General features: G+C 34.9%; 3 protein-coding genes across 3 annotated transcripts in view; 1 reads left to right on the top strand and 2 right to left on the bottom strand.

Annotated features, from left to right (window-relative positions):
* Positions 1-16,080, top strand: part of LOC106108176 (mediator of RNA polymerase II transcription subunit 31) — a 31,055-nt gene that overhangs the window by 1,460 nt on the left and 13,515 nt on the right. The window lies entirely within an intron of this gene.
* On the bottom strand, positions 5-4,895 carry LOC106108167 (pickpocket protein 11-like). Its single transcript, XM_013289264.1, has 14 exons — positions 4,576-4,895; positions 4,324-4,401; positions 4,124-4,245; positions 3,741-3,947; positions 3,524-3,644; positions 3,044-3,192; positions 2,786-2,898; positions 2,518-2,606; positions 2,154-2,338; positions 1,907-1,992; positions 1,706-1,780; positions 1,203-1,344; positions 957-1,048; positions 5-843 (listed from the first exon to the last, which is right to left on the bottom strand). The coding sequence occupies exons 1-14, from the start codon at positions 4,639-4,641 to the stop codon at positions 710-712; spliced, it is 1,659 nt and encodes a 552-aa protein (XP_013144718.1). The 5' UTR covers positions 4,642-4,895; the 3' UTR covers positions 5-709.
* On the bottom strand, positions 5,646-11,378 carry LOC106108172 (pupal cuticle protein-like). Its single transcript, XM_013289279.1, has 2 exons — positions 11,222-11,378; positions 5,646-6,612 (listed from the first exon to the last, which is right to left on the bottom strand). Exons 1-2 carry the CDS (start codon positions 11,231-11,233, stop codon positions 5,941-5,943), a joined length of 684 nt encoding a protein of 227 aa, XP_013144733.1. The 5' UTR covers positions 11,234-11,378; the 3' UTR covers positions 5,646-5,940.

Here is a 16,080-nt window from a genome sequence, read left to right on the forward strand (position 1 = left end):
AACGGTTGAATGGGCTGTGAAACAATTGACATTTGCACTATTTTAGTCAAAAATGTGCACCCACTCTAACTAAAAATATTGTGCTGGTCTTCACAATCATATTGACTAACTATTAAGACTTCAAAGTGATTAGCCAAATTTACCTTGTACCATTATTGATTTGGTAAGGCGTTTTTTAGACTCACATCCCTTCATATCAATAGAAACTGTAATAAAAGAGTTCCTCTCAGTGATTATCAAAATCAGCTACAATTACAGCCTATGCATAGGGAGGAAAAGTAAAAACGTAAAGAATACAATAGTCATGACAGAATAATTGTTTTGGATATGAGTAAGTTTGTAGTTTAACTTAAAACATACTTTTTAATGGTAATTCTATATCTCATAGGAATTAAGTTAGATTTAAAAATTATACCACTTGTAATACAATTTTGTAAATATGGTAAGCCTTTTTTATTTCCAAACATTATTGTGTAAATATTAACAATCACACACATTATTTCCTTAAATATGGTCAAATATCTGAAAAAACAAATTTTGTTAGTGCAGAAATATCAAGACTTATTTGCTTTTGTCCCATGTTGCCAGCAAAATATTGTGTTGCACTGCTAGTGTTCACATAAGGTTGACTTAAATAAGTTTTTTGATATAACGTCACAATTGCTTTATCAGCATCTACGTATCTCACCAAAACACATAAAATTAAAGTTTATTTTAAGAAAGGATGCGTTGGTTTTCTTCTTCTCGCCATGCAGAACGCACGTAGGGTTAAAAAATAGAGTAGTTCGACAACACTCATTATACTGAAACCCATGCATAAGCCCAGTAAACCTCCAGTATTGGCTGTAAGAACATATAAATTTTCATGTAATTCTTACTAAGGGTTATATCTCTTATTGGTTTTTGGTTTCTATTTTATATGATCATGAATTACACATTATTTTAGTAATACTTACATAGAAATTCCGTAAGACCAAATATTTCACCTTTCGTAAATCTCATAAATGTGTTGTCTTCAAAATAAAAGTGAACTAATAGCATGTTTTCTCTGAAATAAAAATAATAATTATAAAACCCCACTAGTGATAAATTTTGAAAAAAAAAGGTATTTATTTGACTTCCATATATATTAGTAAAATTTATCGACACCAAAAATGAGAGTACATCACCCAGAGTATTTTAATAAATATTTTAATAGTTACGTGAAGTAATCTGGAGTCCTGTTCAATAGTATTGTAGAGTATTGTCCAATAAGCGCTTTGTTGAGTGGTGCGGTGCTTAGCCGCTCGAAGTAAGCTATTTCGTTGCAGGCGGGTAGACACTCGTCACACGAAGCCTCACTATCTACAATTCATAATGGTCAGTAGTTCTCAATAATTGGACTGGTAATATACTAGCGTGGTGTGGGCACTACATGGTGTGATTTATAACTGGCCGTCGCAACTGTCCAAGTATACTGGCCAAATGTAGACCGGGAATAAGTCTTAGCCGTCATCACATATTAGCTGTTTCTGCTGGTAATTGGAAGAGTATTTTTAATTCACTTTTTATTTCTACCTTCACTGACAATTCTTTCTTACCGACCATAAATTTCAAATCGACAACTTGCGGTTTTAATGAATGGCAAAGAAAGTAAAAGGCTTTTTATAGTTATTTTTTGTGTGTGTTATTGTTAGAAAAAAAATTTAAAATGCAATTTTTTTACCACTCTGTGCTGTCAGTTTAACATTTGAATAACATTTGGCGTCGGCTTTCCCGCAAATGCGTGTTGACTTGTTTTCTGAAACAACATAGTTATTGGCATGGCAAGTATCCTTTTCAGAAGAATCTCTGTTTTAAAAATAAAAGCATTTCTCGTTCTAACTCTTATGAGTTGTATGCTTATTTAAGGAAAAGTTGCACTTACTGGGCATATAATAAAGGACACATTTGCATCTATCCAACATGGATCTGGCTTCGCATTCCATCTCGCAGTTCCGTAAAGTGTAAGTTCTAAAAAAACATAACAATTATCTCTGGTATGGTTTTATATTGAAAATGGAAAACTTGATAACCTTTATTCGGAAAAAAACATGTTTATGTTTTTGCTTTAAAGCCGTTTACATTGATGTCCTTTTTCGTGACATTGTTTGAAACGAAAATTGGAACGTTACCTGTAAAAAACTAATTCCTTTTCGCTTGAGAATAAACAAAGTCTTTTCTTAACATCGATATCTTTTAAGGAAGATTGCGCGTCTAAAATTCTCGGCTGTATGGCGACACGCGCTTCTATTCCTGGACCATAGATTTCACCTATTTTTGCAATATTCGGAGTTTCCGTCGGATTGTGGAGAAGTATCTGAAATATTTTATTATCATTTTTAAATTCACTTATAACAATTAAGGACAATTATAATCGTAGGAAGTCTTTTAATATATGAAAAAAATGTATCGAAAGATTTTTTACTGAATAGGTGACAATGCAGTTCTCTCGATTAATTACCTACTAAGAAATTCACACTTTGTTAAATACCTAACCTTAAATCCCATGCTCTTTGTGGACGCACAGTAATATTCAGCGATGTTTGCATCCAAGATTAGGGTCAAGCCATGATTGGTGCCTATACCTAGGGACAAAGATAAAATTACTATGGTAGTACAGTAATGTGATACCTAAGTCTAATAACGTTATAGGAAAGCGGACAAAAATGAAAAAAAAAAAATAACGCATATCTCGTTATTTGAGTGTGGTTACTTTTATTTAAAAATTTTAATGGATTGAAAAATGTATATGAATTTTATATACCTTTAGGCTTCCAAGGGAATCCGTCAGGTGGCGCGTCAGCCGGATAACCGCCCTCCGGAGTCCAGTCCACTGACGGCAACGGAAATGTTAAGTTCAAATCGTTCAGGTCTCTTCTGTAAAGGAAAAAGTATTGTTGCGTTGACATGACTAGGTAGGATGAGACGTCTAAAATGGTCAAATATAGTTCGATTTGGAAATCCGAAATTATTTCCCTCGTAGGAAAATGATGTTTTGAAAGTATTTAATGATTCTACATACGGATTTCTGAACATGTTGTCACGATGCACGACGTTGAAGGTGCAGCACAGACCTTCATCGGTGAGTTGGGCATTGAACAGGTCCTGGCAGTTCATACTACGCGAGTCCCATAGACACATCGCTAGCATTTCGTTGCACGGTTGAGTTACCTGAGAATATGATATGTGGGGCTTACGTCTATATCAAGTACTTCTTAGTAGTTCTGTCTACTAAGCTGATCTAAAACCAATTAGCACCAATAGCCTAATGGTTTGAGGTACGGTCTACTTGAGGTCGAGGGTTCGAATCCCGCCATTCGACTATTGTTGTGAACCATATCTAGCACAAGCCTAGAGCTTAGTTGGTATGGTTAAAGGAAATATTAGTAGAATAACAGAAATCTACTGATATTATAAAAAAAACATGAATTTTAGAGAACAATGAAAGTAAAAGTGTGTAAAAACACGAAGACTTGTGAGTGTTTACTTGTAAATTACTAACATTGATAAGAAATGATCTTGTGTAGTCCCAATTGGCACTTTCAGCTATATCATCTTCAAATATGTCTGCATCTCTTTGGGTGGCACATAAACTGTTCAACAGTTTTTTGTCCAACGAACTTCTGGAATGGTTAACGGTAATTACGAATGTTGAACTTTGTGTGTTGTAAAAAACAATGAAAAGACAATAATTATTCTTTTACGACACGATTACAAACCCGGTGCTAATATACCGTTCTGCTACAGACTTCTTCGCCTGGTTGACATTACAGATTGTGAGCGCGGGGAAAGGCAGGTCTTGCAGGTGCATGTTCTGAGGGTTGATGCTCACGATCATAGGAGATGAACGCCATTTGTGGTACACGTTGAGGATAAAGAATGCAGCGCATATTACAGAACAACAGAACGCGGCTAACCAGAAAAATCTGATAAAAAAATCAAAAAACAGCATGAAAAAGGTACTAATTTAAATTGAAAAAAGTACTAATTTGGTTGTGATAACCTAACGCTGTGCTTTAAGTTCTGTGTTTGATTTAAAATACATTAGTTTAGATTAAATGTTTTTTTAATCAAACACAGAACTCATTGGATTCTTCTAAACCTTTCAAACCACGTCAGTTTTCTTTCGCCGATGTATCGTAGACCGTGAAGTGTTGACGTTTGTAAGTAATCTCGGAGATCCTTATTGAACGACTCGTAGCCCGATAGTTGAGGTGGTTTATCCTACCAAATGTTTAAAGATGAATACATAAATAGTCCAAAGATAATATTCCAACAGTCAATAGTTGTATAAAAACTTACATGGCTGTTAAAAACTTTCGTGTCCCATTCGTACCACGGTGATGTTTCCACTTGTGTCTGGTTCATCCAATAATTATCCTAAAACGCGAATGTGTGATTAAAATTATTTTATTCATGTTTCCTTACTTCTGATTTTACATTTGCTAATACTTAAAGCGGTTATGTCATTTAACTTTGAGTTTGTCGCTTCTATTAATTCGCGTCTGCGTTGGTTTTTTAAATTATACACTAGACGTAACAAAGAAAAGTTACCTTTCTGAACGCTGCCTGTGATGTTGCTTTTCGAGGACGTATTTCAATTTCATTGCTCTTGTACATTGTTCTAAAATAAGAATCGAATCGAATATGTTAGTTTACAATGAGTCCATAAGCAACGTATAACAAAGCGCGAAGCATAACTAACGACAAAGTGATTGAGGTTTTACAAATTGTTGCTCCGGAAGGTAATTCAGCACGGCCAATGTTTTACTAGCGATCGACTGATTGCCCTAATCTATAATGATAGATCGCACCAACGCCGCCTCTACTGTTTGATCACGAAATTATACATTTTCCACCACTAGAACACTAACTGTAATACGTCAACTATTAATTTGTATAATTAAATTCTAGTTATTTTGTAATATTCGCAAAATTCTCTGTATTTCATCTTATTTAACATTTTAGTATACAAATAACGTGCTTTAACTCAATTACGGTTGATAGTACATTTTATAGTGGATTCTAAATGTGACAGGGTTTTACTTAATCGCAAACTTACTTTTTGCAAGTATTTTGCATAAAAAATTCTAATGACAAAAACTTCAGATACCTATTGCGAATCAATTTTACTTTTTACCTCGGACGGAAATACCGATAATGCTACTGTGATGGTTGATATTAAAAAATATTCTGTACAAAATAAAATAATCGCTTGAGAAGCTCAAATATTAGGGAGTTACTAACACACGTTGCTTTATAAATGCCTGTCGCTTAGCCAGTTTAAGTTAACGAGCAGTATTTGTTATTATATACTCGTAGTTATCAAATGTTTTCGTCATGACTGCCATATCATGTCACGACACGGCTTTGGTGTGTTATTTCTAATTAAGTTAGCTGTCATACGTAATTAACGTGTTTTCATATTTATATAATTGTATTTATATTTATGATAATTGCTTCTACTGGGCATAAAAAATACAATTACGAAGAAAATGCTAGTATTGTGCTTACATAGTTGGTATCATTCTTTACTAATCAATATTGCTGTTTTTTTACGAGCCAGCGCTCGTAATGCCACTCTACGTATGTAATATTGCGAGGTATTCAAAAGAAACAAAATATGGTTTTCGATTTTATATAATTCGTATATAATGCATACATACAATAATAATTATTATGTACAAAATTGTTTGTTCGATTGAAATTTATAAAAGTAACAAAAAAGCCGAAGAGAAAGAATAGGCTGACGCACTTGCACTTTAAATAGTTTCTAAACGAAGAGGAGATCGAAGTAAGGACGTAGACGGGCACCTCGACGTAATTCTAGTGCGTCACTGACTAGCTGTCTCCGTGAGCGACGGCCTAGAGCCGCGTCCAGTGAGCCCGGGAAAGGGAAGAAGGAAGAGGAGTGAGGTTTCACCAGTGCTGCTGGGGCGCGTGAGAGGGGGCGCCGTGTCCGGCCTGCGCGTGGGCGGCGAGGTGGGCGGCACGCGCGGCGGCTACCTCAGGGGTCTCCAGGATGCCGTTGCCGTTCTGAGCCAGTCTGATCTGAGCGGGAGGTCCTTGCCAGGAGGGGGCACCGTTCCACTGGTTGTGGGCGGGGGCGTTCCACTGGTTGTTGGCAGGGGCGTTCCACTGCTGACCGGCGGGCTTGGCGGCGGAGAGGGCGGCGAGGTGAGCGGCGCGGGCCTGGGCCACCTCGGGGGTCTCAGCTACGGGCGCGGGCGCACCGGCGTTCCACGCGGGAGCGGCGGGGGCGGCGTTCCACTGGTGAGCGGGAGCACCGTTCCATGAGGAGGCGGGAGCGCTGTTCCAGGAAGCGGCGGGGGCGCCGTTCCAGCTACGCTGCTGCTCACCCTGCCAGTACTCCTCATTGTCCCATCTGGGGTCGTAGGAGCCGTCGTCTTGTGGGTTGGGGTTGTTCTGTGACGCCTGTTGTAAGGCGGCTATGTGCGCGGCACGGGCCTGCGCCACCTCAGGTGTGTCGAGGATGTTACGGCCGTCCTGTGACAGGGCGATGTTGGCGGGCGGGCCGGCCCAGCCAGACGCGTGAGCGCCGCACGCCAACGCCAAGCAAGCTACTACGATCTGTTGGCAAAATACAATATAATATTAATTATATTATCAAACGTCGAATAACTACTTAAATAGTTAAGTGGAATGACCTCGCGTTCATTGCTAACGGGATTGCTTTTAACTCAACCGATTTTGTCCTTCATTAACAAGTTATCATTAAAAGTTACTACTGGTCGTAATTGTCTTTACTCTGCTTCTGTCTTATCACAGTCATTAAACATTGACAGCACAGCACTGATGGTTGATGGCAGTTAAATAATTAAGAAAAATAACAGAAACAATGTAATGTAAAAAAAAACTTTTTTACAGTTATTTACTTATAGCAGTTAGAAATTATTACATCCATTTACAAATGCCAGGCATGCTTAAATACGTCGTCTGATTATAAATCATTAAATTATATCAAAGAATAAAAAGGCGATAACAGCTATAACGTATTTATTACATTAGTATTAAATTAAATTTAATGTGATTGTAACAAACTGCAAACAAGAATGTTTGCTGTAGTTATATTAAGACACTCTTAGTACATGAACGATTAGGTATCACAAATGACTTGAAAAAATTTGTTACATCAAAATTTATGAATTTGAATCAAAATGCTTTTCCGAGTGAATAATTTTAATACCCTTTGTTTTTCCACGGTGTAAATTCCGGATATATGACAGGAGTAGCTTTTTCCAGCGACTTCGTACGCCCGAATTTAAAATATAACTTAGAAATGGTGTTCTTTCAGACTATGTTTTATGCGCTCTTTTGGAGAGATACGTAAGCGATCCAATCATTCAAACTTCCGCATTAAGTATGAAGTAGTTTGTTATATATAGGAATAATCAAAGTCGTTTACCGTGTCCCAAATATCGAATAATATTTATGTAGATCACTTTAAGATGATATAAGTATGGTATTTGCGGACCTAAGTTCAGACTCACGTAACGATGTCAGGGCCCGCTGCGGTCGCGAGCCCCGGGTCAGACCGGTCGGTGTAATCGAGTCATTAAGTAATATATTTATTACTTGAAATGTATCACTTTACTTAATAATACCGAGGCGTCAAGGTGTTTAATGTTGAATCTTACATAGTTATACTCCTTTTTTATACATTATAAGAATTAATAACAAAAATTATGTGATATTATTATAATTCATAGTTTATAGAAGTTTATGTACAAAAAAGGTTATTGATTTCCTAAAAACCTCTTTTGTGATTGACATTAGGTCAGAAAAAGCATAAAGCAATCGTTATCACTGTTCATAATTATTGTCGTTAATGAATGAAGCAATTTTATATTTTCGGGCGTATTTTTTATTAGCATGTAGACTAGGTCAAGTTAATTAAGCAACATTTTACTTAGTTAGCAATTAATAAGACAAATGTTAATAAATCGTAAATATAGCTCATTGTCTTTCGGCAATTATGAAACAAGTCACAATATTTAATTTCTACGCTTGCTTAAGTATAACTAAGTCAGTGCTTGAGCGTTAAGTTACAAAATTCTTGATAAGATCAAGCACGCGGTTACAATACTGAGAAATGCTATTTGCCCTTGAATTTTCAGTTTTCGTTTTACGTAAACTAATTTATGACATGCGTTTTAACATGTTGTTAAAATTCTGCCCCACATTCTAGCTTAAACTTAAGTTAATCATTTCACAAACAATGTTAGAGGTCTAGACAGTCATAATATAAGATATATTTCGAGACTAATTGCTCTAAAGTCAACTGTAATAAAGTTAGTTTGCCCAGTTGTTATTGGTAGTAATATAAAAAATGTTTTTCAATTATGCAGGTATGGCAATGTATGGCATAAAAAGACAATAGACTATTTGATTTCATTTATAATTCATTAGAAATAAAAGTCCAATTAAAGCTGCAAAGTGAACGGCTCAAGGTCCGAAGGTCCCTTGAAGGTTACAGAGCAGGAAGCCAGGTTTCCGGACCTGCCCACCGTCACATTCGTAGACTAGTTACCCTCGCGATTGTCATTTTTAAACTGACATTTAATTTTCTATTTTTTTCCAACCGCCATTACTATGCTGCCAGTAACAAAGCTTCATTGAAGCTAGTTCTGAGTATGTAACATTAAATTGACTACCGCATTCCTTGCTGATGATTTGGATACAAAAAAGGTTAGGATTTGTGTCAACGAATTTGTATTCTACTTTTGTTTTTTTAATAGCAATTGTTTTAATTTTTATTGCTTTAATGCATTAGTGGTTTTTTACTTCCGAAGCACCAAAACTTGAAAATGTTGTCGACTATCTCAGTTTCTTTAAAGACAAAAAAGAGGTTGACATATTTTGTATGATTGACAATGTAGTCACGGTTATATTTTTACGTAATTTACTTTAATCTCTTATCGATACTGGGCGTTGCTTATAATAATTGTAGCAGGGCAGTGCGTGGGCATGCCCTTCTAAACGGTATGCAATGGAATGCAGACAAAAACCCTCAGTGAGCGGCGAGGCGAAATAATAAGGGCCTAACCCTGAGTGTGCCACATCGTCTTGTAAAAATAATAAACAGATAAGAAACCTTAGGGAACAATTAACTAATATGAGGGTGCAATTAAATCGTACAAAATAAACGATTCTCAATACATCGAGAAAAATATCGCAGCGTTTAATAGCTTTATTAAATTAATGGAAAATACCATAAAAAATTAAAAAGGCAATACCAGTACTCGTCCTGTTGACATTGTAGTACTGGAGCATTACCGATCATAATTGGTGATAGCTGTCAGCATTCGCAGCGCCATATTTGGTGAATACGTGGGCGTTGCATCAACATTCGCTTTTCGACACTTCTGTACTCACATTACATACAAAGTTAAAAAGTAAAATAGCTACATACCACGCGATTAGTAATAGGCTATTTTAAGATCTACTTTTTAATATTTATGATTATTACTTGTTTAAAAAGATAAATTATGTGACATATGAGGGTATTTTTAAAATTTACTATTATTATTTACGTCAATTGCAAAAAAAGGTTTCTGTATTCATTTGAAGACTTAAATTGATATAGCGTCGTGAAACGTTATTTTTACGTGGACTGTTCTTTTGTTTTATTGTTTAAGTTATCAAATATGGGATTAATCTAATGCCCAATGGAAAGGGGCGTGAAAATCTTTTACAGTGAAAACCAATTCTACGTGTATTGAGAAAGCTAAAGATTGCATCGGTGAGTATTAACATTATTTGCATAGAAACGTGTAGGCATTTATTTTTGACGAATTATTAACACCGACAGAGATAAATTGCTAGAGATATTCATAATCTACAAGAAAGCAATGGGCAATTTTTGTTAACATGAATGTTTCATTGCTACGGTTAGTGATTAGGCGTTAAATTTTCAAGACTTCTTTTCAATTCCGATTTATTATGAACTAAATGATGAAATATAATATTGTTTATTATAAAAACGGTAGGCAAATAAAGTGCTTGATAAGACACGCATTAGTGAGCATTAATGCTCTAATAATACTTTACGCCGGACAACTTTCAGCGGCATTGAGTCACGTAGGAAACGTAAGCCTTCGTTTTAACCTTGCTACGCAAAATGATTTTTTGTTATGCGTAGTTTTACCAATTAAGATATCGGATGTTACTGATCAATACTTTATTTATTGCTATGTTAATTGGAATAGAACTCTAAAGTGTCTGGCAAAATTTATGTTTTCAAACTGATGATTGAGAAAGACAAATGAGTGTTAATCACTTGATTTCTTTTATAAAGCAGGATTATTTTTGTCTATGTTTGAATGGACCATGTATATTTAGATTCAAACTTTGTTGTTAAAAACTTTATATCGGTTATATCAACGTACTATCGTGAAAAACACATAAGGATATTGTAAAATCGTGTGCAAAATGAACATTGATAATGACCTGGAAGCCGCGCGGCCGGCACGCGTGCGTTGGACCGACAAATTCACAATTTTCGACATAGGCCTAGATATCCACGCTACTATTAAGTTTTATTACTTTAATTGTTGTTGAAAAGTAAACTTTGATGTTTTTTAATGTGGATATTCAAAAATACTTAAATTTTCTGTTTATTTTAAATAAGAAGAGTTATGTAAATCTTTTTTGGTGGACTTTTACGTTCTTATGAGAATGGAATATATGATTTAAATTCTTTGCCAACTTTATTGTAGAGAGTTTTATTCCATTTAACACTAAAATGGTGAACTAGTCATAAATTACAATAAGAAGCATACAAATTTAGGTTTAAAAGTTCAGGAAAGTTTGTATTATACGATCTATAAAGTGACGAAATATTTAGCTAACATTGCGTTTGTATACAAAATGTCGCAGCTGTTATCGGCCAAGTGGTGAGCTTGTTAGAGAAATAAACTTGATAAAGGGCTCGCTGAGGTGTGCGTAACTTGAATGTAGGCGAAGTGTGACCAAGTGACAGGCCCGTCAGGACCGATACTAAATTAAGTTATTGTAACCGAAAACGAGGCGAGACGTGTCATTAATCATGTCATCGAAAAATTATGAAGCTTTTTGGAGCTTTATATTTTTTAGAGAAGCTTTATGATTTTTTTGGAAAACATGAAGTTTGTTTTTTTTTAAAGTTGATAAGTTTTATAGAGAGAAAAAAGGTACTTACCATAGATTTCATTTTTGTGAAGAGGTGAAGCACAAAGGTGAAAGAAAGAAAAGATTTAAGTTATTACGATTAGTGTATAGCGCTGATGGAAGACTAGTTGTCTTCCAGGATTCGCTATGTTGGGAGTGCAACTTGCGTCTGTGCAAAATGAGGGCGGGTGCTGGTATTTATACTCGGCGCCTGCGCAGAGGGGGTGCCTCGAGCTGACTTGTGAGCGAAAGTACAGCCCATGTCGTTGATTATAGCGAATATCATAGTACGCATTTCAATGGCAATACGCGTTTTTCGGATCATTTCTGTTTGTGATTCGATGCTTACAGTTTGGTTAGTCTTTGATGTTTCCATAATTGTGTAAATTAGCTTTCTGCCCATCATATTTAGACAAGAATAACGTGGTTAAACTGTGCGATAGTTTAGTTTAAATCGATGTCATATACTTGTAGTTATTAAATGTTGATGGTTTTCTGGATTAAATATGGATTTCAGAGACAGGTTCATAATAATTAATTCAAATTTCTATAATTCCTAACATTTTTAGTGTTATCAAATAGTTAAGTAAGAATATTAATACATTTTTTAAACCATACAATTGTTATCTGATAAGAAACTCGTGATTTTCTTAGATAACTTAGGAATGTTATGGATTCAGTGAAATAGAAAAACATAATTATTATAATGCTGTTTATTTACTAAATTAAAACGTAAAGATTTTTGTGGATGAATAAAAATATGAAGTTAGTTGGAAAGTGGTTATACGAGAAAGTTTAATATAGTTTATTTTAAATTATATCATAGAATTTCCGAGCGTGTTTTTGAAAAAAATATCTTCATAATTGCCTTTAATTATTGAGGATGCAGAAAGGAGTATTTATTGTGTTTTACTAAAAAATGTTTTTTTTTTTTACTATAAAACGTAAGTATAACTTAAACGACGATGTGAATCTTTGGGTTGGAGAAAATGGTATCTAGAAAGTCCAGATAACTGTATGTCAGTCCTTCAAGATGGTGTGACAGTGTGAAAATTTAAAGTTACTTCAGGTTTCCACTGCTGCAGTATACTGTACACATGTTTCGCTAATAAAAACCCATGGATACAATAAACGGTTATTTGTGTTTTGCGGAATATTTCCCATGACGATTAGATATTACATAACATATGGTATTTGTATAGAAGTGCGTAAATAATCATTGATTGATTTATGATTGTACACTCCCATGTTTGTCTTATAATCTATACTTATAAAGAGGAAAGATTTGTATTTTTGCAAGTTTCACCATTGAAAAGCTACGTGAGTAACATAGATTACGATTTTTATTATTTTTTAATTCCACGCGGACGAAGTCGCGAGCCACAGTTAGTAAATTATTTTATAGTTTTAATTGAAATTAGAAATAATTATAACGTTTGTAACGTTTAATTTTAAAAACTTTAATCTGTAAAAAGAACATTATGACACTTCTATGAAATCATCAAAATATTTTTAAGTAGACTTAATTCAATACACGATTTTAGAACAGGCCACGAAGTAGGAAACCGTTTAGGGTAACTTGTTATCTTGTTTCACATTAGCGTTTTATATTCAGGATTAAATTGATATCAATATGTGCATTATGCAGAGTCTACTGATACTTTGATTTTTTTTAATTTTACTTATTTTGCTATTATTACAAACTTTGCGATAGAGTCGCTGTGATGAAGACAAATATTTTTTTTTACCTTTACGTATTAAATTTCCATCAAATACATTTTGACTTTGTCATTATTGGGTACATCTCGGAGCACAGTGATCACATCGAGTTTGTTCTTATGTAATGACTACTTCATACTTTATTAGAGCGTAATAAATTTTAGTATCAATTATGTGCGTAGTTTTGTATCGCGTGCCATTGATACACCACTCCTAATTTATACAATAACTAGCATACGCCCACGTTTTCGTCTGCGTGGAATTGAAGAAAACAAAAGTAAGTGGTATATGTGTTCTTCCAGACTATCCTCTACATCTATGCCAAATTTTATCGAGATTCGTTTTATTCGAGAGCGGTTTAGGCTTCAAACTCTAACAAACATCCATCCATTCATCCAATCTTTCGCATTTATAATATTAGTAAGGTAATAAGGGGGAAAGAAAGATGTAGTTTGTTGTTTATCGGTCTGATGTTTTGGAGGATTTTTAGGTATAGGATCGAGTTTGGGACATATCATTCGCTGATAACGACGAAGTTAATATTAAGTTTAATCAACGCAATATTAGGAAGGTTCCTGTATTAAAACTTGTCCTTTAACAACTTCCTATTAATTATTAGAAAATGTCGTTTTGTCGAATTCAGTATTAGTATTGTAAGGTCGAAGAACATGTTTCAGTCAGGAAATTACTCAAGTTAATTAGCAATTTTTTTTGGAAAACTTAATGAAGCGAATAGGTTTACTCGTTTTCAGTTAAATGTATTTTTTTCTTTTTAACGTATACACTTACTAGCATTAATTTCGTTTTTTTTTATTTTGGGTTTCTTTGAAAAAAAAAAAAAGTGAATAAAGTATATGTTGATGATAAAGCACCAACGCAGTGTCATAATGTACACTCACCTTAAACATTTCGTATAAGAATTCATGTAAAGACCATATAAGAAGATCCAATATATCTTAATGCATATAAATCACCTGGTGCATTTAAGACACGTGGATATGTTTTAAATGGATTCCAGAAATCTTAATCATAATACATTTTTATTTTAAAAATCATTATCCCTACTGTATTCTATTTCCGTAGGGTCGGCGTGCCAGGTTTTCGTCCTCCAAATAACTCTATCATCCGTCGTCTCAGTCATCACTCCCTTGATCATGTCACCTTTCACGCAATCTATCCATCTCTTTCTAGCTCTTCCTCTACCGGTGTTCATTTTTAATTTATAATGGTTGACCTTTTTTAAAATACCTTAAGAATACCACCCTTGTGGGGTCAAGGGTTTGCGAGTAGACGAATTTTCGTTATGATTCACCCGTGTAATAAAAAAGTTATCTTAAATTCCTAGGCAAATCTATTTGAAAAAGGGAAAAATCACGTAATGCTGAATGAGTCAATACAGTCTTATTATTGGTGCAGACCAGACTGGACTGGCCTCGTAACTTTGTGATGATTTACAAAAACGTGATTGTTTTGGCCAGGTTGTAATGAACTATTGTTACTTTATAATATATCTAAATATTAGGTTCGTCTAGAACGTTGTAATCTTAATTTCAATCAAAACACGTGTTTTTATGTTGCGCAAAACCTGATCAAAAATATAAGCACTAATGAGGCGTGTAAACTAGTAATTTTTAAGTATTGTAGGTCGTAGCTGTCACACAATGTTTCGATTTGAAGGTCTGGTGGTTTTTTAATGGAAAGGTGTACGTTCAAGTTTAACGCCGAAATGTAGACTTATGTAAAGAAAAGTAGACTTGAAAGTTGATTTTGTGGCAGATATATAACTTACAAATTAAATTCATGTACCAATATAAATGTGGTTGACTCTAAAAGGGATAATACTTTTGGAAAACCAACTAATTTTCTAAGCTTATTGTTTACCCACATCATACTATCACAATGTCACTTAGGTAGACTGACAACTTAGTGAGCAGGGCGGGAAGTCGTTGGATGCGGAAGGTGGAAGACCGCAATCTGTGGAAAGTGTTGGGGAAGGCCTATGTCTAACAGTAGTAGTGCCCGCTTTAACATCTTAGCACGAATGGGCCGGCACGCCCGGTGTAATACCACGACCACACAGAAGACAGGCGTGAAATGGAACCAATGCCGTGTTTCGTCTGATGAGTGTGGTGCCGGAGACCTAATTTAAGTCCCTTTCTCTTTACCACCCTTTTCTTATGAGAGGATGGGAAGGGGAAGTGGATTTGACGATGGAGGAGATGCATAGGAAAAGGAAATATCCTCTTTATGTGTGTCTCCTCCTCCGTCGGATAAGGCTTCGGATTAAGTTCATAGGTTCGCCATTTTGGCGGATCTAGGTGGCCGCTTGCTCGTTTGCCATCTTATGTTATAAAAAAAAAGTGGGCAGATAAAAGCTGATAATGATGATGATAACACTATCACAATAATTGTAGCATTACATTCGTTTAATAGTAACTAAAGGTGACAGTGTAATCAATCAACACTGAACATTTAGTAACATTTAAACGACACTAAGTGCTCAGTAAGCGATCTATTTCAGCTTCTATAAATGTTACGTTTTTAAAAACAAGTTTTAATTGTTAGCTCATTTTGTTCTATTAGCAATGTTCGCCACTCGATCTGTGAGGTCATACGTCACGCACGCCAACGCGCATTAGGGCACGAAGGAGGTCTTTATTAAATATCTGAATAGTTGGTAACAACGAAAAATGACCTTATAATGTCTCAAAAATCACAATAAAGTAAACTAGAATTATCTCATAATAGATTAAAAAGTACTGTAGGTAGAGTTTATCTTTCCACATTTAACAAATGAAAATCTCGTCATCACAGATAGCGAAAGTGACTACTTGTATCAGTTTCCTTCCAAATATAGAGATGAAGGTGTTTTGACTTATTTCTATCGTGTAATAGATTATACAAAACCTTAAAGAAAAAAAAATGAATGCTTCTTTGTTCATTTTCACTTTCATTTGATTAGAACTCCTGTAATTTATACCAATCGATTGAATGGTTGAAAACATTTTTATGTAATAAATAATTCAATAATAATTCTTGTATTGTACAAATTCATAAAAGTAGTACACAAAGGCATATCTACGTGTATATTGGCAGGGGCGTACTCGAATGGTAATTTAAAAAAAGGTAATATGAATACTCCATTTTGATGTGTCACCCCGCTGCGTTTAC

This window comes from Papilio polytes, unplaced genomic scaffold, assembly GCF_000836215.1.
Source record: "Papilio polytes unplaced genomic scaffold, Ppol_1.0 DF824269.1, whole genome shotgun sequence".
Lineage (NCBI taxonomy): Eukaryota > Metazoa > Arthropoda > Insecta > Lepidoptera > Papilionidae > Papilio > Papilio polytes.